Source organism: Elephantulus edwardii, unplaced genomic scaffold (assembly GCF_000299155.1).
Source record: "Elephantulus edwardii isolate Elephantulus edwardi_28Jun2011 unplaced genomic scaffold, EleEdw1.0 scaffold00125, whole genome shotgun sequence".
In the NCBI taxonomy this organism is placed as follows: domain Eukaryota; kingdom Metazoa; phylum Chordata; class Mammalia; order Macroscelidea; family Macroscelididae; genus Elephantulus; species Elephantulus edwardii.
Window position 1 is genome coordinate 6,132,292 of NW_006399875.1, and position 16,633 is coordinate 6,148,924.

At 54.4% G+C, this 16,633-nt stretch overlaps 1 protein-coding gene across 1 annotated transcript in view; it reads left to right on the forward strand.

Moving 5' to 3' along the window:
* The window catches only part of LPCAT1 (lysophosphatidylcholine acyltransferase 1), a 95,702-nt gene that overhangs the window by 78,860 nt on the left and 209 nt on the right, over positions 1 to 16,633 (forward strand). Inside the window, exons 11-16 of the mRNA XM_006893180.1 lie at positions 5,007 to 5,132; positions 6,511 to 6,664; positions 8,103 to 8,201; positions 11,944 to 12,085; positions 15,921 to 16,081; positions 16,290 to 16,616. Of these exons, the coding sequence (XP_006893242.1) occupies positions 5,007 to 5,132; positions 6,511 to 6,664; positions 8,103 to 8,201; positions 11,944 to 12,085; positions 15,921 to 16,081; positions 16,290 to 16,616 (1,009 nt within the window). The remainder of the gene's footprint in view (positions 1 to 5,006; positions 5,133 to 6,510; positions 6,665 to 8,102; positions 8,202 to 11,943; positions 12,086 to 15,920; positions 16,082 to 16,289; positions 16,617 to 16,633) is intronic.

The window sequence follows — 16,633 nt, forward strand, 5'->3', positions numbered from 1 at the left end:
CACCCTCCCAAGCATGATGTCCCTCTCTAAGGACCTGTCCCTCCTTGCAAATACCCAAAATATGTCAGACGAAGCCCCAGAATCCTTGCCTCCAAGGAGTAGCTTGGTTTAACCCTCTCCAGGATGAATCTGTTTGTTTTCTTGGCAGTCAGTCCATGGTACATTCAGTACTCTTCTCCAGCACCACAGCTCAAAGGCATCAGTTCTACTTCTGTCCTCCCTAGTCATTGTCCAACTCTCTGATGCATAACAAGTGATTGCAAAGACCATGGCCTGTATCAGGCGCACCTTAGTCTCCAGAGAGACACCGTTGCTCTTGAGTACTTTAGAGACAATACGTTTTTTTAATTTCCTGACTATATATATATTACATAAATAAATTTTCCCAATTATTGGGGTGAAATTGCAAATTATTGAAGAGTAGTGATTGAGGAATAGTGATGGCAGTTTGAGGACTGAGATGTGTCTGATTCAGGCCATGGTCTTTCTGATTACTAGCTATGCATCTAAGACCTGGACAGTGAATAAGGATGACAGAAGAAGAGTTGACACCTTTGAACTGTGGCATTAAAGAAGAGTACTAAACACCCCATGGAAGGCCGGGAGAACAGCCAGATATGTCTTGGAGAGTGTGCAGCCGGAGTGCTCTTTGGAGGCAAGACTGATGAGGCTTCCCCTCACATACTTTGGGCATGTTTCTAGGAGGGGCTATTCCTTGGGGAGGGACATGATGCTGGGAGGGGCAGAGGGTCGGTGAAGGAGAGGAAGACCCTCAACCAGGTGGACTGACACAGTGACTGCTGCAATGGGCTCTTGTGTGTCAGGAAGTGTGAGGATGGCCGAGGACAGACAGGGTTCAGATCTTCTGTTCATAGGGTCTCTATGAGTCATGCTCAACGCAGTGGCACCTAACAACAACAACAACAACCTTTCCAAACTTGATGCACTTATTCCAAGGAATAGCCCCTCTCAGCCACATGCCCAGGGTATGTGAGATGAAGTGTCACCGTTCTTGGCCTCACAGGAGGAGAGGGATTAGAACTCCAAAGCAGAGAGCAAGTTCAAGCTCACAGGCAGTGGCATCTTCACAGCTGATCCAAGCTGCCATCAGCCTGAACTCCTTGCCAGCCCTCACCCTGCAGCTGACTTGGGTGCTGAACAACTTCACACCCACCACAGAGCACTCCTCTGTGCCCACACGTCTGCCTGGCCTTGCTACCTCGTTACACTTTATCCCGGGATCATGAGACCAGGAGGCTCCTGTCCCCCGTGTCCCCACCCATGAGAGAGCAGTGGCATTTCCTGTTTGACACGAGTGCAACAGAGCCCATCTGAAAAGTCAGTCCCATGTCCACTGCGGCTCAGACAGCCTTGGCTGCACTCAGCGTCCGGCCGCAGGTGGAGTTGGAAAATGGGCGCCGGGCCAGGGACCCAGGAATTCTTTCACCAGGCTGTCCCAGGCTCGTGTAAACAGGAAGCCAAAGTGGCCTGGACGCGATCGGCTGCCTGAAACTCAGTTATTGGAATAGTCTGGACACTGTCTTCTCTCTGGAGAGACAGTGCACAGGGCAGCCAGACAGGGCCATGAGCTGGGGTGTCATTGTCAAGTACAAGCCTGGGCTTTCCTGGCGCCTCGGTTCATTTTGCTTCCTGAACCTGAGCACTAGCAGCCGGGCTCCGGGTCACCTGGGAGGGTTGCTCTTCCTCCTGCCTGTTGTCCCAAGCTTCCCAGTTCTGAGGAGCTCTCTTGGCTGCCCCTCACCCTCATCTTGACCCCCTGCCTCAGTTTCCTAGAGATGCTGTCACCCAAACACCACAGCAGGGAGCCTCAGTCAGGTTTTTATTGTGAGGTGCTATCGAGTTGAATACGACTCATAGCGACCCTGTGAACAGCAGACATGAACCCTGTCCTGTCCTGTGTCATTGTCACATGTCCTGACACAAAAGAGCCCATTGTGGCAGTCACCGTGGCAGTCTACATAGTTGAGGGTCTTCCTCTCCTTCGCCAACCCTCCACCCTTCCCAGCATCATGTCCCTCTCCAAGGAATAGCCCCTCTTAGCAACATGTCCAAAGTATATAAGGTGAAGCCTCATCAGTCTTGCCTCCAAAGAGCACTCCCGCTGCACCCTCTCTAAGACATACCTGTTTGTTCTCTTCGCCGTCCATGGGATGTTCAGTGCTCTTCTCCAACAACACAGCTCAAAGGCAGCAATTCTTCTGTCATCCTTATTCATCGTCCAACTGTCAGATGCATAGCAAGTGATAAGAAAGACTGTGACCTGAATCAGGTGCACCTTAGTCCTCAAACTGATAGCATTACTCCTCAATAATTTGGAGAGGTCCTAACTGCAGATTTTCCTAGTGCCGTGTGTCTCCTTATTTCCTGACTGCTTGTTGTTGGGTGCCATCAGATCAAGTACAGCTCACATCGACCCTCTGAACAATGGATGTGAACCCTGTCCCTCCCTGTGTCATCTTCATCGTCTTTGACACACTTGAGCCCATGGCGGCAGTCACTTGTTTGGACTGTCCATTGGCTACTCTGCACTCTTCTCTCCAGAAGCACAGCTCAGAGCAGCCATCCTTCTCTTAACCTTACTCACCGTCCAGCTCTGAGGCGCATCGCAGACGGCTGGGAAAACCGTGACTTGAATCAGGTGCACCTCAGTCCGCGTGTGTGGTCTGGCTCAGGGACAACCCATGTTCTCTGTCCGTGTCTAAGCTTTGCAGCCTGGTCCGTGACGGTCTTTGACTGTCTGTTCTCTTTTTTGTGCATCCTTCTGTGTCTGCTTGGTGTTTATCTCTCAAGCGTGAGTAGGGTTGACCACCCCCTGCACTGATGAGACCTCACAGCTGACCCTCCAGTGGGTTTTCAGAGGTGGTAAATCACACGAGCGATTTCTCCCTTGGAGCAGCCAGTGGATTCAAACTGTGCACCTTTAGGTTGGCAGTGCAGCTACTTACCAGTAAGCCACCAGAGCTCCCTACACTAATGTAATTGTCATTGCTAGGTGCCACGGAGCTGGGTATGGCTTGTAGAGAATCTTCCTTCTGGTCAGGATTCTGTCTGCACTGGTAGAGCCTCGGATTCCAGCCCTGGATTTGGTTTTTGTTTGCTTCATTTCTGTTGTGATTTGAGTGAAAGTTTACAGAGAAAATTGTCTCTGTTTCATGCAGTTTGTTTCCTTGTACTGTGTGTAACCCTCCCCGATCACAGCACTCCTCCCACTCCATCCCTGTGATTTTCATTGCCATTCGGCCCATCTCTTCTAAGCTTTTCCCCTCTTGTCCTTTAGATGGTGTGTGGTTGATGGCTCTCAGGAGGCCAGGTCTCCCTGGGGTTACTGATCACCTTGTTATTAGATTCCTTGGAGTTGACTACAACCCACAGCAGCTCTGTGAACAGCAGCTCTGAGCCTCACCTATCCTGTGCCGCCCACATCCTCCCCGCATCTCTGGCACTTGAGCCCGTTCCTGACTGAGAGTCTTTCCCAGCAGAATGTCTTTTCCCAAGAACTGCCCGCAGGAAGTGAGACTAAGTGTGGCCAGGCTTGCCTCTAGGGAGTGCCCTGGCCACACTCTGTTCACGCTCTCTTGGCTGTCCATGGGGTATTCAGTGCTCCTCTCCCACACCCTCAGGTCTCCCTCTGTCACCCTTAGTCACCTTGGAGGTCTGCATGTCGTTTGGGCGAGGGTTGAGCCCTGGGAGTGAAGGTCAGTCCTGGACTCAAAGCGTGACTAAAGCCATACCTCAGGGCTTCTAGCATTCTTTGTCAGACCAGGAAGTCTGGCTACTCTTATCAGCTTCGCGTTTTGTTCCTAGTTTTCCTCTCATTCTATCCAGGACCTTCTACCATGGTTCCTTTCAGTCCAGTCAGCAGCAGTGGCCGGGCACCATCCAGTTCCTCTGGTCTCAGCGTCATGGAGGTTGACATTGCCGTTGCCATGGCCTATTAGTTCTTTGTACTAATTGTGTCCATGCATCTTTGCTTTGTCATCGATGCTCTGAGGAGCGCTCTGGCTGCAGCTTCTCCAAACCATACCTGTTTGTTTGCTCTTTTTGCAGTCGCTGGACTATTCGGTACTCTTCGCCAACACCACAGCTCAAATACTGATTCTTCTATCATCCTTAGTCACTGTCTAGCTCTCACAAGCACAGCAAGTGATTGAAAAGACCATGCTCTTGAACAGGCACACCTTAGTCCTTCAAGTGACATCATTGCTCCTCAGTAATTTGGAGAGGTCCTAACCACTGACTTTCTCAGTAAAATACCTCTCCTGACTTCTCATACCAAGTGCACATTGACTGTGGATCCAAGTAGGATGAAGAGCTCCCATAGGAAGTGCCTTCTTCCCCACCACCCCCCACCGCACCCCCCATTGGCTGAAATTTCTTTTCCCTTGTTCCACGGACGGTATAGAACAAGCCCCTGAACCACTTCAGAACCGCCCATGCAAGCACTGTAGGAATTCACAGACTCCAGACGTAAGCACGCTGGACGCCTGCAGAGGAAGTGCATTTCTAAATACATCAATTTTTAAAGGAAAACTATTTTGTGTGGACTACAGAATGGAAACACTGAAATCTCACAGAAAGCACCAACCTTTGCTCTGCAAGCAAAGCTGTGTCTTGGATCCTGCTGCGTGGAGGAAGCCACTCGAACCCTCCTCCTATGTCAGGCCTGCTCAGCCTCTGGGGTCTGCACTGGGGTATCTGTGACCCCACCCTGTACCGCTCACAGCCGTGGGCTTGTGGCTGGCTGTGCTGACCAGAGCCCACCACACAGTCGTCCTGCCTGAATCCCTCCTACTTGGCTCGCCCTCAGTGGCTGCTGCCCTGTTCCTCAGGGTGCAGGCCCAGGGCTCCTCTGCACACGTCTAGGGGAGCCATCTCCTTCTGTGCTTCCGGTGTCCCCATCCTGGGCTTCCCTGAGCTTCACTGGATTGGGTGAGACACTCTGCACTGAGCAGGCTGACCTTTGGAGGCGCTCTTCTCTTCTGCAGGGCCCTGGGCGTCTCTGTCACTGATTACACGTTCGAGGACTGCCAGCTGGCCTTGGCAGAAGGACAGCTCCGACTCCCCTCCGACACCTGCCTTCTGGAATTTGCAAGGCTCGTGCGAGGCCTTGGGTGAGTTCCCGACCACTTGTTCATGAACTGTTAGCGAAAGACGGCCCATCACACGCTGTGGCGGCTTTGAGGCTGTAACTTCCTGTCCCATCTGAGCTGGGCCAGACCTGGGCTTCCCAGTGGAGAAACCCTAGTTCCCCAGGGAATGTGAAGGGAACATGGATTCCCAAACCACAGTGGGATCCAAGGAGGTTCAAACAGTGAATTCACCCAGCCACTAACCAGAGAAGTCTGCTCAGCAATGCCTCAGAAGAAAGGGCTGTCTACTTCCAGAAGGAGACCAAGTTCACCGAGTCAGGGTCAGTCTTGAGGCAGACAGCAGGTTCCTGGGCAGTGCCATCCTCTACGGAACCACCACAGCCGGGGCCAGCCGCCACCATGTCAGGGCCAGTGTGCATTGACACGCAGTGATCTAGGCTCCGGCTGGTCTGGAGGCCATGGCAGCCTCCCTTTCACCCATCCAGTTCCCCACCCTAAACCCCAGCCCTGCCTCCTTCCTGGGTCCCCAACGGGCCTGTTCCCAGGAGCTGACAACATCAGGGAGAGGCCCCAGCAGAGTGCCCACAGCGGCCCCTGCTGGCCAAGCCTGAATCCACAGTGGTGGGAGGGCCCCCAAACACCTAATCAAAGCTCAGAAAAAGACAGCAAGTGCAGACAGACCACCAAAAGAAGACTCACTGCTTGTTCTGTTATGCATTCTTTTTTTTAAAAAAATTAATTTTAATGAAAATTTACAGAGACATAGGGTTTCCAGTCATTGCCCTTTTCTCCCTACCCACACCCTCCCCCCAATTCACTCTTCTCCTTGAAAAGAAAAAGAAAAACTCTTTCATTGTTAGGCAATCCCTTCCCCCAAGTCCACTCCACTGTGCAGCCTTCACTCTGGACTTCTGTCATGACAAGAATACCCAATCATATGTACCTTTTAAACAGTTCTCTCCCTCATCTGTTTCAATGCAATGTACATCTTTCCTCCCCTCTTTTTCTGTCTTCCCTCAACCCTGATGTCAGTCTCATTTTACAACAGTGGTCCTATGCAATATTTGTCCTTCTGTCACTGAGATACTTCACTCAGCATAATGTTCTCCAGGGTCACCCATTTTGAATAATATTGCATGAGTTCCTTGTTTTTCAATGCTCCATCATGTAAATATACCAGAGCTTCTCTAGCTATTCGTTTGTTGATGGACACTTGGGTTGTTTCCAGCTCTTTGCTATTGTGAACAAAGCCACGATAAACATAGGTGTGCATTCTGTTATGCATTCTTAATACCGTATTCTGCTTTTAAAGTAAACAGCAGTAACTCTCCTGTTTTTCGGCATTCTGTCATTTCACCTGTAGGTTATAGAAACAACCTCCCTCTCTGTTTCCACCCAGGCTAAAGCCGGAGAAGCTGGAGAAGGACCTGGAGAAGTACTCGGAGCGCGCGAAGCTGAAGCGGGGTGAGAAGGTCGGCCTGTCTGAGTTCGCCGCGTACCTGGAGGTGCCCGTGTCCGACTCGCTGGAGGGCATGTTCTCGCTCTTTGATGAGGTGAGGCCTTGGTCCTCATCTTGGGAAGTCTCAGTCCCATCGAGCAGCTGGTGGATTCGAACAGGCCACCTTTGGGTTGGCAGTGCAAATCCTTACCACCAAGGCACCAGAGCTCGGTACCTCCCCATAGACGGATAAGATTCTCACATCATCCAAATAGGAGAGTCGATGCTGGCAGGTCTGCTTTCTAAAGCAGAAGCCTTACTTAGAAGGTGGCAGCTGATGGGCGTATTGAAACATGGGGATTCTGTGAATCAGCGGGTTTGGGTTCGGTCTGCTCCACTGAGATGCCTCACGTGGTGTCGGGTGCCCCTGGGGTTTCCAGGGAGTCAGTCCGACTCCAGTGATGCTGTATGTGCAGATGCTCCACGGGGCTCTGACCTTTCTGCCACATCGCTGGGTGGATTTGAACCACCCACTGTCCAGCTAGAGGTCAAGTACTTAACTGTTTACGTCTGTTCACGCCACCTAGTGACTCCTGCACTTCTAACCCACCCACTTGAAAAATTAACCATCGTGGCCCCCAAACACATACACGTACCTCACTTTAGTGCACTTCACAGATACCGTGTGTGTTTAACACATCAAGGGCGCTCCAGTGGCCTCGTGGATAGGGAGTTGTGCTGCCAGCCCCAAGGTGTGTGGTTTGAATCCACCAGCTCCACCTGTGGAGAAAGATGGGCAGTCACCTCACATGCACATTACAGCCTCTGACACCAGCTGGAGGGTCGAGTAGGAATCAGGTCCAGCGTAACGGCAAAGAGTGGAAGGTTTTGGTTTTGGTTTAGTTTTGGGTTTTGGTTGTTTTTTTTGTTTTTTTTTTTTTTTTTTACTCAGTGAGATTTATTATAGGCTTCTGGCCTCCCGAACTATAAGATGATCAACTAGTCTTGTTTGAAGCAGTAACAAATTGAGGTTTGTGGCCACCGTGTGTGTCTGTTGGTGCTGTTTCTCCAGTAACAGGTGCTCATTTGGGTGTCTATGCTCTTACAGCTTTTAGAACAGTTTCATGATGCTGTGTCACACTTGAGAAACTGGGCGACCGTGTCAACATAGCTTGTACTCATTTTTTTAATCGTGTGACTCTTTAATTGCAATCCTTGCTTTATTGCAATAATCCCTTTCTTGGGGTGCTCTGGCCCAGTGCCCTCAGCTCTGGGGCCAGCCTGCGTGTGGATTTATTGGGGTGCTCTGCCCCAGCATCCACAGCTCTGTGGCCAGCCTGCGTGTGGATTTATTGGGGTGCTCTGGCCCAGCACCCGCAGCCCTTTGGCCAGCCTGCGTGTGGATGCAGCCGGGATACTAACTCTGTGTGCACCCCCGAAGGCTCTTTCCATTTCATGTGATGACTGAGCTGCCCGTTAATCCTTTAATCGCCACCCAGCCCTGAGTTCTCAGTCCAGGCGACCAGTGACCCGAGGCCGTCTTTTTCCCACAGAGCGGCGACGGCAAGATGGACCTGCGGGAGTACGTGATTGCTTTGTCTGTCGTCTGCAGGCCTTCGCAGACGCTGGCCACCATCCAGCTGGCGTTTAAGGCAAGTGGGGAAGGGCCATGAGAGGTGGGTCCTGTATGCACTGCTCCCTGGCTTGATGTACAGCTCAGGACAGAGCCCCCGCAAGGCTGTGTGAACTCCCCTCGGGCACTAGCTGCAAGTTTGAGGGTCCAGGGCCTCCTCCCACTTCTGACCTCCTCCTTGGAGACTGTCCTCCAGAGTTGCCCACAGAACACAGGACATACCATCCTCATGCCTGCCTTGGATTACGGCAAAGATAGATCAGAGCCAGCCGAAGGGGGTGTCTGGGGCCAGAGCTGAGAGGGCCCCACTTTGAAAGGTCTGTATCCCTGGGGACATGTCACCGTCCAGGAGGATTGCTGTGTCACAGGTGCACAAGATTGACAGCCAGGAGCGCGCCAAGCCGCAGCCACAACCTCCGCTTTTTACGGGGTCTGGCTACCAGGGCCCCTCCTTGTCCTGGAGGCCTGAGCACATGACAGACTCTAGGTATGTCGTCAGGAAGTGACAGTGGGAAAAACCACCATGCTGGGCCAGGTAGAGGGTGAGCGAGCGAGAAGGAAGACGGGCTGACGGTGACTGCGGCAGCGGGACCGAGCGTGACAGCTGGTGAGGATGGAGCGGCATCGGTCTGGGTGTCCGTCTGTTGTCTGCGGTGGACGTGGGAGTCGGACCAGCTCGGCAGTGCCTTACAGAGCAGAGCCCTAGCCTCCTAACCATGTGGAGGAGCCCCGCCACCTCGGCACGAACCTGCAGGCGGGTGATGGGGAGCTCCGGTGGCTTATAGTAAAGAGCTGGGCTGCCAGACTAAAGGCACACGGTTCAAACCCACCAGCTGCTCCAGGGGAGCGAGACAGGGCGGTGCGTTTCACAATCTCTGCAACCCCACTGGAGGGTCGCTTCCAACTGGATGGTACCTAACAACAGTGCCTGCGACCACTCAGGAAGCTCTAATGACTGGGCGGTCACCTCCCCAGACAGCAACCAAATCCGATGTCAGTGAGACGATTCTGACTCATGGTGGCGCTGCAGGACAGTAGAGCTGCCAGCTTTGCAGGAGCAGGTCAGTGGGTTCAAACCGCTCACCTGGAAGTCAGCAGGCAAGCCCTTTCACCACTGTCCGCCTCGGGCTCCTTGACAGCCCCCCCAGAACAACCTAGTTCTTTATGACACAGTCGGTGAATGTATTACTCACCGACCTTCTATTTCCACTCATGCTGTGACCAGCTTTGTTTTTAACCTTCCAAGAGTCTGTGTGTCCCCAGGATTAACAGTGGTGAGGTCACAGTGAAGGCACAGAGGGGGCACTTCTGGAATGCTGAGCACCCTCGGGCCGCAGGACCCCCGCTTCTTGCTCTGGTCAGCATGACTCTTGCCTCTGCGTAGAACCCAGGGCAACCCAAAGCCCAGCTGATGTCCCCTGGACAGCAGGATACAAGGATTGTGGGAGTGACGGAGTCCTGGCCTCCACGGGAGCGTCAGCTGGCCCCTTCAGACCTGGGAAGGTCCAGGGTCTGTCTTCCTCCTGAGCGTGACTTCTCCAGGGATGACTCACACTAGCCCGACTCAAAAGCCTGACACTGGAGCGAGCCTGCTCGTTTCCTGCCGCTGGGGAACGCCTTCCCTCTTCCCGTTCTCAGTATGTGGCCTCCACCGCAGCCCTGATGTCCAGCCGCAGCCCTCTGGTGACGTGTGTGTGGATTAACCACACGATGTGACTGTTTGGTGGCACCATCTCGGGAAACCTGGTGCTGCTGTCCATGCTGGGCTGGGCGGCCTGTCGGGGAGCTCACAGCTTCCCTGCGGCCTCACTTACCTTCACCTCCTTCCACCCTGGAAGGCCCGGCCCCGGGACCCCTCTAGCCCTGCCCCGGGATCCCTCCAGCTTCCCCACCAGGCTGTCTGCAGACGGGGTCAGGCTCCCACCCTCCTCCCGATCACACCCTCCGGTGTCCACCTCCCCCTACTCCACACAGCGTCACCATTGGCAAGCGGCCTGGCTGCTGTTCGGTCTGTTGCCCCAGGACACAGACCATCAGGCCTGGGAGCCTTTTCAGGGTGGGGTTTGCCGGACGAGCATGTGCCTGCTGTGGCCACAGGACTTGTCAGAGCGCTCGTGACCCCGAGAGGAGTGGGGTGACATTGGTGGGTCACCTCCAGGATCTGTCCCTCGTGTGCCTTCAGGTTGATTCCGACCCAGCGTCACCTCGTGGCACGGGGAAACTCCGTCTCGCAAACTTGAGGAATGTGGCGTAAGAGGCCAGTCCTTGGAAAGGGCCGTTACGCTTGGGATGAGGGTCAGTGGACAGGAAGGTCTTCCATGAGATAGACTGACAGAGTGACTGGACAGTGACTGTGACGCGGGCCCGAGTGTATCAGAGATGATGAGCATGGCACAGGATAGGGCAGGGTCCAGATCAGTTGTTCCCAGAGTCGCTATACGGCATAGTCAACCAGAGGGCACCTCACACAACCCCCGACTGCCCCTCAAAATGTCAAGGCCCCTGTGATGCAGCCATGTGGCCACTAGGTGGTGCAGAAGGCCGAGGTTGTCCACACCTGTTGGGGGTGGGGTAGAAAGCTGGGCACAGAGAGAAATGGCCTGGGCTTTGGGCAGCTGTGGGCTTCCAGTGGTTCCCAGCGGCTTTTGTGCAGAGAGTGTTGCTTTGGGAAGTCTGAAGATGGGAGGTAGCGTGACGCCCAACGCAGGATTTCGGGGTCACCAGCTGACGGAGGTGGTGTTTGTAGCCAGGTGCTTGGGGCTCCTAGTAAGTGAGCCGGGCTGCATCAGGGGCCTGGGAAGAAGGTACACAGGAGGTCTGAGCACAAGTTGGAGGTGTGACCTGTCGTAGGACCCTCACCCAAGGTGATAGGATCCGTGGAGTTGGAGTCCCTAGATAAAGAAGTTTGTGCTGCATGCCCACGAAGGGGTGGGGGCAGGCCCGAGAGAGCACAGCACAGCCCTGTGGGAGAGTGTCCTTGCTGAAAAGTCCACGCTCTGTGACTGGGTGCCCTGTGACTATGTCCTGTCCATGCTCTGTGACTAGGGTGTGTCTTGTCCACGCTTTGTGACTGGGTGCCCTGTGACTATGTCCTGTCCATGCTCTGTGACTAGGGTGTGTCTTGTCCACGCTTTGTGACTGGGTGTCCTGTGACCACCGGTGCCCTGTGACTGTGTCCTGTCCGTGCTCTGTGACCATGGGTGCTCTGTGAATGTGGCCTGTCCATGCTCTGACTGTGGGTGTGCATGTGTCCTGTGCACGCCCTGTGACTGTGGGTGTGCGTGTGTCCTGTCCACGCTCTGTGACTGTGGGTGTGACTGCGTCCTGTTCACGCTCTGTGACTGGGGGTGTGCGTGTGTCCTATCCACGCTCTGTGACTGGGTGTGCGTGTGTCCTATCCACGCTCTGTGACTGTGGGTGTGACTGCGTCCTGTTCACGCTCTGTGACTGGGGGTGTGCGTGTGTCCTGTCCACGCTCTGTGACTGGGGTGTGTGTGTGTCCTGTGCACACTCTGTAACTGTGGGTGTGCGTGTGTCCTGTCCACGATCTGTGATTGTGGGTGTGACTGTGTCCTGTCCACGCTCTGTGACTGTGGACTCTGCATGTGTCCTGCCCTAGGAGCCCCTCTTTCCTCAGGTGGTCATGTGAGGGGTGTCCTGGTGGTCAGTGGGTGGGCGCAGGCCTCTGGAGAGCTGGGAGAGTCCTGTGAGGAGCCTGACCTGGCCCGAGCAGCCAGCACTCATGTCTGTGTGTCCTGCAGATGTACGCGTCGGCCGAGGACGGCCGTATCGACGAGGACGACCTGTCCTGTATCCTGAAGACAGCCCTGGGCGTGGCCGAGCTCCCCGTGACGGACCTTTTCAGAGCCATCGACGAAGACGAGAGAGGACGGATCTCCTTCGGTGAGTGATCCTATAGGGCCAGGAAGAGGTTAAAGTGTCCCCAGTGGCGATCAGGGACAGGGGGCTAGCCCCCCCCATCCTCACCAGGCCACCCCTTTCCCCTCCTCTGAGGAGTGTCCACCAGGAAGATGGCAGGTGTGGGTAAGGTTCTTCGAACCTCGCTCCTCCAGAACGTGAATGGACCCCAGCTCCAGCCAGTCCTGAGCTCAGAGCCGCTGTAGGCTCTGTCCCCCCGGGCTGTGGTCAGTGCTTGCCCCGCCCTGAGGGCAACTCACGGGGTCCCAGCAGGTTCCCAGGCATGGTGTCTCTTCATCCCGAATTGTCCCATTGTTGTCACTGGCACCTGCACTACAGGCGTGTACCCACACCTCACACACCCCTCCCTTCAGTCACCCACGCCACCATGTACCCACACTGTCACACAGCCGTCCCCCAACTCACCCACACCATCATGTACCCATACTGTCACACACACCCCTCCCTTCAGTCACCCACACCTCACACACTCCTCCTTTCAGTCACTCACACCGTCATGTACCCACACCTCACACCCCTCACTTCAGTCACCCACACTTCATACCCCCACACTGCCACACACCCCTCCAGTCATCCACACCGTTATGTACCCACACCTCACACCCCCACACTGCCACACACTCCTCCACTCACACCTCACAGTGTCACACAGACCTTCCCTTACCCACACCTCACACACCCACACTACAACACTCCCCTTTCTTCAGTTACCCACACCCCTCACACGCCTACATGGCCCCACGCCCCTTCTTCCACTCACCCACACGTCCACACTGCAGTTTACCCCACCGTCACGCACCAGCACCACCACAGCACACCCACTTCAGAATGAATCTGTACTGTCATCACTGCAACCCCTTTCATCAGGAGAAAGTATGATCAAGGAAGTGGAGGGGTCATTGTGGAGATCCGGGTAAGATGCAGTACCTAGTTTTCACACACACACACAGAGTCCCCCTATATGATCTGATGCATGCAGGCCTGTGTGAAAGTCTTGTGTGTCTGTGTGGTATTTATACATATGTGTCTGTGGTGTCTCGTATGTGTGTATATGGGATACGTGTGGGGTGTGCTGCACTTGTACGGGTTTATTATGAGAGTGTGTTGTGCGTGTCTCTCTGTAGCACGTATGTGTCTGGTATATGCATGTGTGGTGTGTTTTATGTGTGTTTGTCTGTGTGTACCTGCATGGAACATGTGTAATGTGTATGTGTGTATCTGTGGCATGTCTGTGAGGAATGAGAGTCTGTGTGTCTGTATGTGGGGAGTGAGTGTGTGTAGATGGTTATGTGTGGTGTGTATATAAGGAGTGAGAGTCTGTCTGTGGCAGTGAACGTGTGTGCATATGGTGCTATGTGTGTGTGTGTAGTGTGTATACTTGGGGGCTTATGTCTGTACACGTGCACGTGTTTGTTTTGTACTTGTTAACAGTGGACAGCACTTCCATGTGTGGTTGGCTGTATGTTAACCTTTGTACTGAGTGCTGGCCTAACATGGACTGTCCCCAGTGGGGCTCTTTCAGGCTTGCCCACAAGGTGCCCCTCAGTCGTAAGTTTTTCAGAGCCTTGTAGTGTAGTTGGCTACAACCAGCCCCCTGTCCTCAAAACACCTTTCCTGGCCCTGAAGCAACCACGTTGAGACACAGCAGCACACACCTCCCGGACAGGCGCAGGCGCAGGGTGGAGACCCTCAACTGGTCAGCCTCCACGCGCTCACTGTCCTGCCTTCCACAGTGTGATTGTCCCAGGCTGGGCTCCCCGCAGGAGCAGAACCAGCAAATGTGTGTGAACACAAAGCAAGATTTCTACCAAGGCAGTTGTTCATGCATTTGTGGGGGCTGGCAGGTCCCGGATTGGTGAGTCAGGCATCAAGCTGGGGGGTTCTTCTGACTCACACGGCTGCAAGGACTGACCGATTAGGGTTGGCTGGCCGGGAGGCAGGCTGCTGGCTTCCTGGCTCATCTGACTACAAGGACTGACACATCAAAGTTGGGAAGTCGGGCAGCAAGCTGCTGGCTTCCTGGCTCACATGAGCATAGGGCCCGACGGACCTAGAGTTGGCAGGTCAGGTGTCAGGCTGCTGGCTTCGTGGCTCACGTGACTGCTGGGACTGACAGACCCAGAGTTGACAGGTCAGACAGCAGGCTGCTGGCTCCCATCCCCAGAACTAGAAGTCAGAGTGTGTCGGGTCAGATGGAGCCTCAAGGCAGACTTTGCAACAAAGTTCAGATCTAGCAAGTGCAGGTCACGTGCCTGAAGAAACGCCCCTTCCACCTCATAGGCTGCTCACATCTGTCACAGCAAGGAGGGTGATTACATCACATCTTGCCAGAACACTGAGAATCCTGATGTGACAGTCTGGTGCTGGAACATCCAGTCGATTCAGACCCAGGAACCGTGAAGGACAGAATACGCCAGCCCGTTCAGGTTTCTGAGGCTGGAACCTTTATGACAGGGAACTCTGATGGCTTATTGTCGTCGATTGCCATCGAGTCAAGCAGGACTCATCAAGCGACCCTATGAACAAAAGGCCTGAAGCCTTTCTATAACTATCGACATTTATCAAAGTGCCCAGAGTTTCCGGAGGCAGGTTGTTTAGGAAGTGGATGCCACTCTTGCTGATGCCATTGAATGGCTTAGTAGTAAGGAATTACACCACCAACCCAAAGGCATGCAGTTCAAATCCACCAGCCTCTCTGCGGCAGAAGGATGGGCAGATCTTCTCCCGGGCAATTTACTGCCTCTGAAAACTCGCTGGAGGCTCAGCTATGGGTCGCTTTCGACTCATCAGTACACAGCAACAGTCTTCACAGAAGCCAGGGCGTGACATCTTTCTCCCACTAGGCGACTGGTGGATTTGAACCTCTGACCTTTTAATTAGCACTGAAGACCCTCGTAAAGATTTCAGCCTAGGGAAATGGGCTGTTCTACTCTGTCCTACAGGACCAGTGATTGATTACCTGACAGCAGTAGGTTGGCTTGCGTATGTTGTTGTTGTTGTTTACCGTCGAGTGGGGACCAACCCATAGCTGACCCTCCAGCAGGTTTTCAGAGGCAGTTAATTGTACGGAAGGACATTACTCCTCCTTGTCCCGTGAAGCAGCTGGTGGCCTCGAAACATGTGTCTTTGGGACTGCAGCTCCGCTTCTTGCCACTAGGCTGCTAGAGCTCGCATATATGTTTTAAAAGCAAACAACTCTTAACTACCGTATTCTCACTCATGATTATGGTGCTTAAGTGCTGTTAAGTCCAGTACAACTCACTGTGACCCTGTGAACAATAGATCTGGACCCTCTCGTGTGCTGTGCCATCCTCACACCTCCCGACACACTGGAGTCCATTGTGCAGTCCCCTTGTCAATCTGTCTTGTCAAGGGTCTTCCTCTCTTTCCTATCCCTCCACCTTTCCAAGCATCATGTCCCTCTCCAAGGACTTACTTCCCCTCGCACCATGCCCAAAGGATGTGGTCCATCCGTTTTCAGATTGCCAGTCTGTTTGTTAGCAAACCCACAACAGCCTGGATCAAGTGAACCAGGCTGTATGTCCTCTAATCAGGTATCACAACCTTTTCATTTTCCTCGAAGCGGGAGGTAGAAGGACAGGGGCACAGCCCTGAATTTCTCAGTGACTTTGTGCTGGCAGAGAACGAGGGGCACGCTCTTGTTCCCTCCTCGGGCCTTTCCTCCTTGCCCCATCCCTCCCTGAGGCAGTGCTGGCCTGGTGAGAGATGAGAAAGGCAGCCTGGCAGCTGACATCCGAGCCTCATCATCCCCTTAACCGCGGTGCCTCTGTCTTCCCAGCTGACTTCACCAGGTTTACAGATCTGTACCCTGACTTCGCCGAGGACTATCTCTACCCCGACCAGGCACGGTTTGAGAGCTGCGCCCAGACCCCGTCAGCACCGACCCCGAATGGCCTCTGTACTGACTTCAGCCCCGACGCCACTGACCCCGGGGGGAAGGCTCAACGCTGGAAACTGGACTAGGACGGAAGGTTCCCTGAGGCCTGGCCCCCCCGTGTGCACATGTGGACACTTGCCGGTCTCCCCACCACGGGCCGCTCTGTTGTCTCCACTCCCGGGTTCTGGTGGCCTGCTGTGCGTCTCGATAGCTTCTGGGTGGAGAGTTTACCGCAGGGCATCTGCACACCATCTGCTCCTGTGCACACAGAGCCAAGTGTCTGGTGGGGTCAGTCACTCGGCTGGGCTCCCGGGACACCGAGCGTCCTACAAGCCTGGCTTCCAGGACACCGAAGTCCTGTGGCCAGGCTCCTGGGACACCGAGGTCCTGCGGCCGGGCTCCTGGGACACCAAGTTCCTGCAGCTGGGCTCCCGGGACACTGAGCATCCTACAAGCCTGGCTCCCGGGACACCGAGCATCCTACAGCCTGGCTCCCAGGACACCAAAGTCCTGTGGCCTGGCTCCCGGGACACCGAGGTCCTGCGGCCGGGCTCCCGGGACACCGAGGTCCTGCGGCCGGGCTCCCGGGACACCGAGGTCCTGCGGCCGGGCTC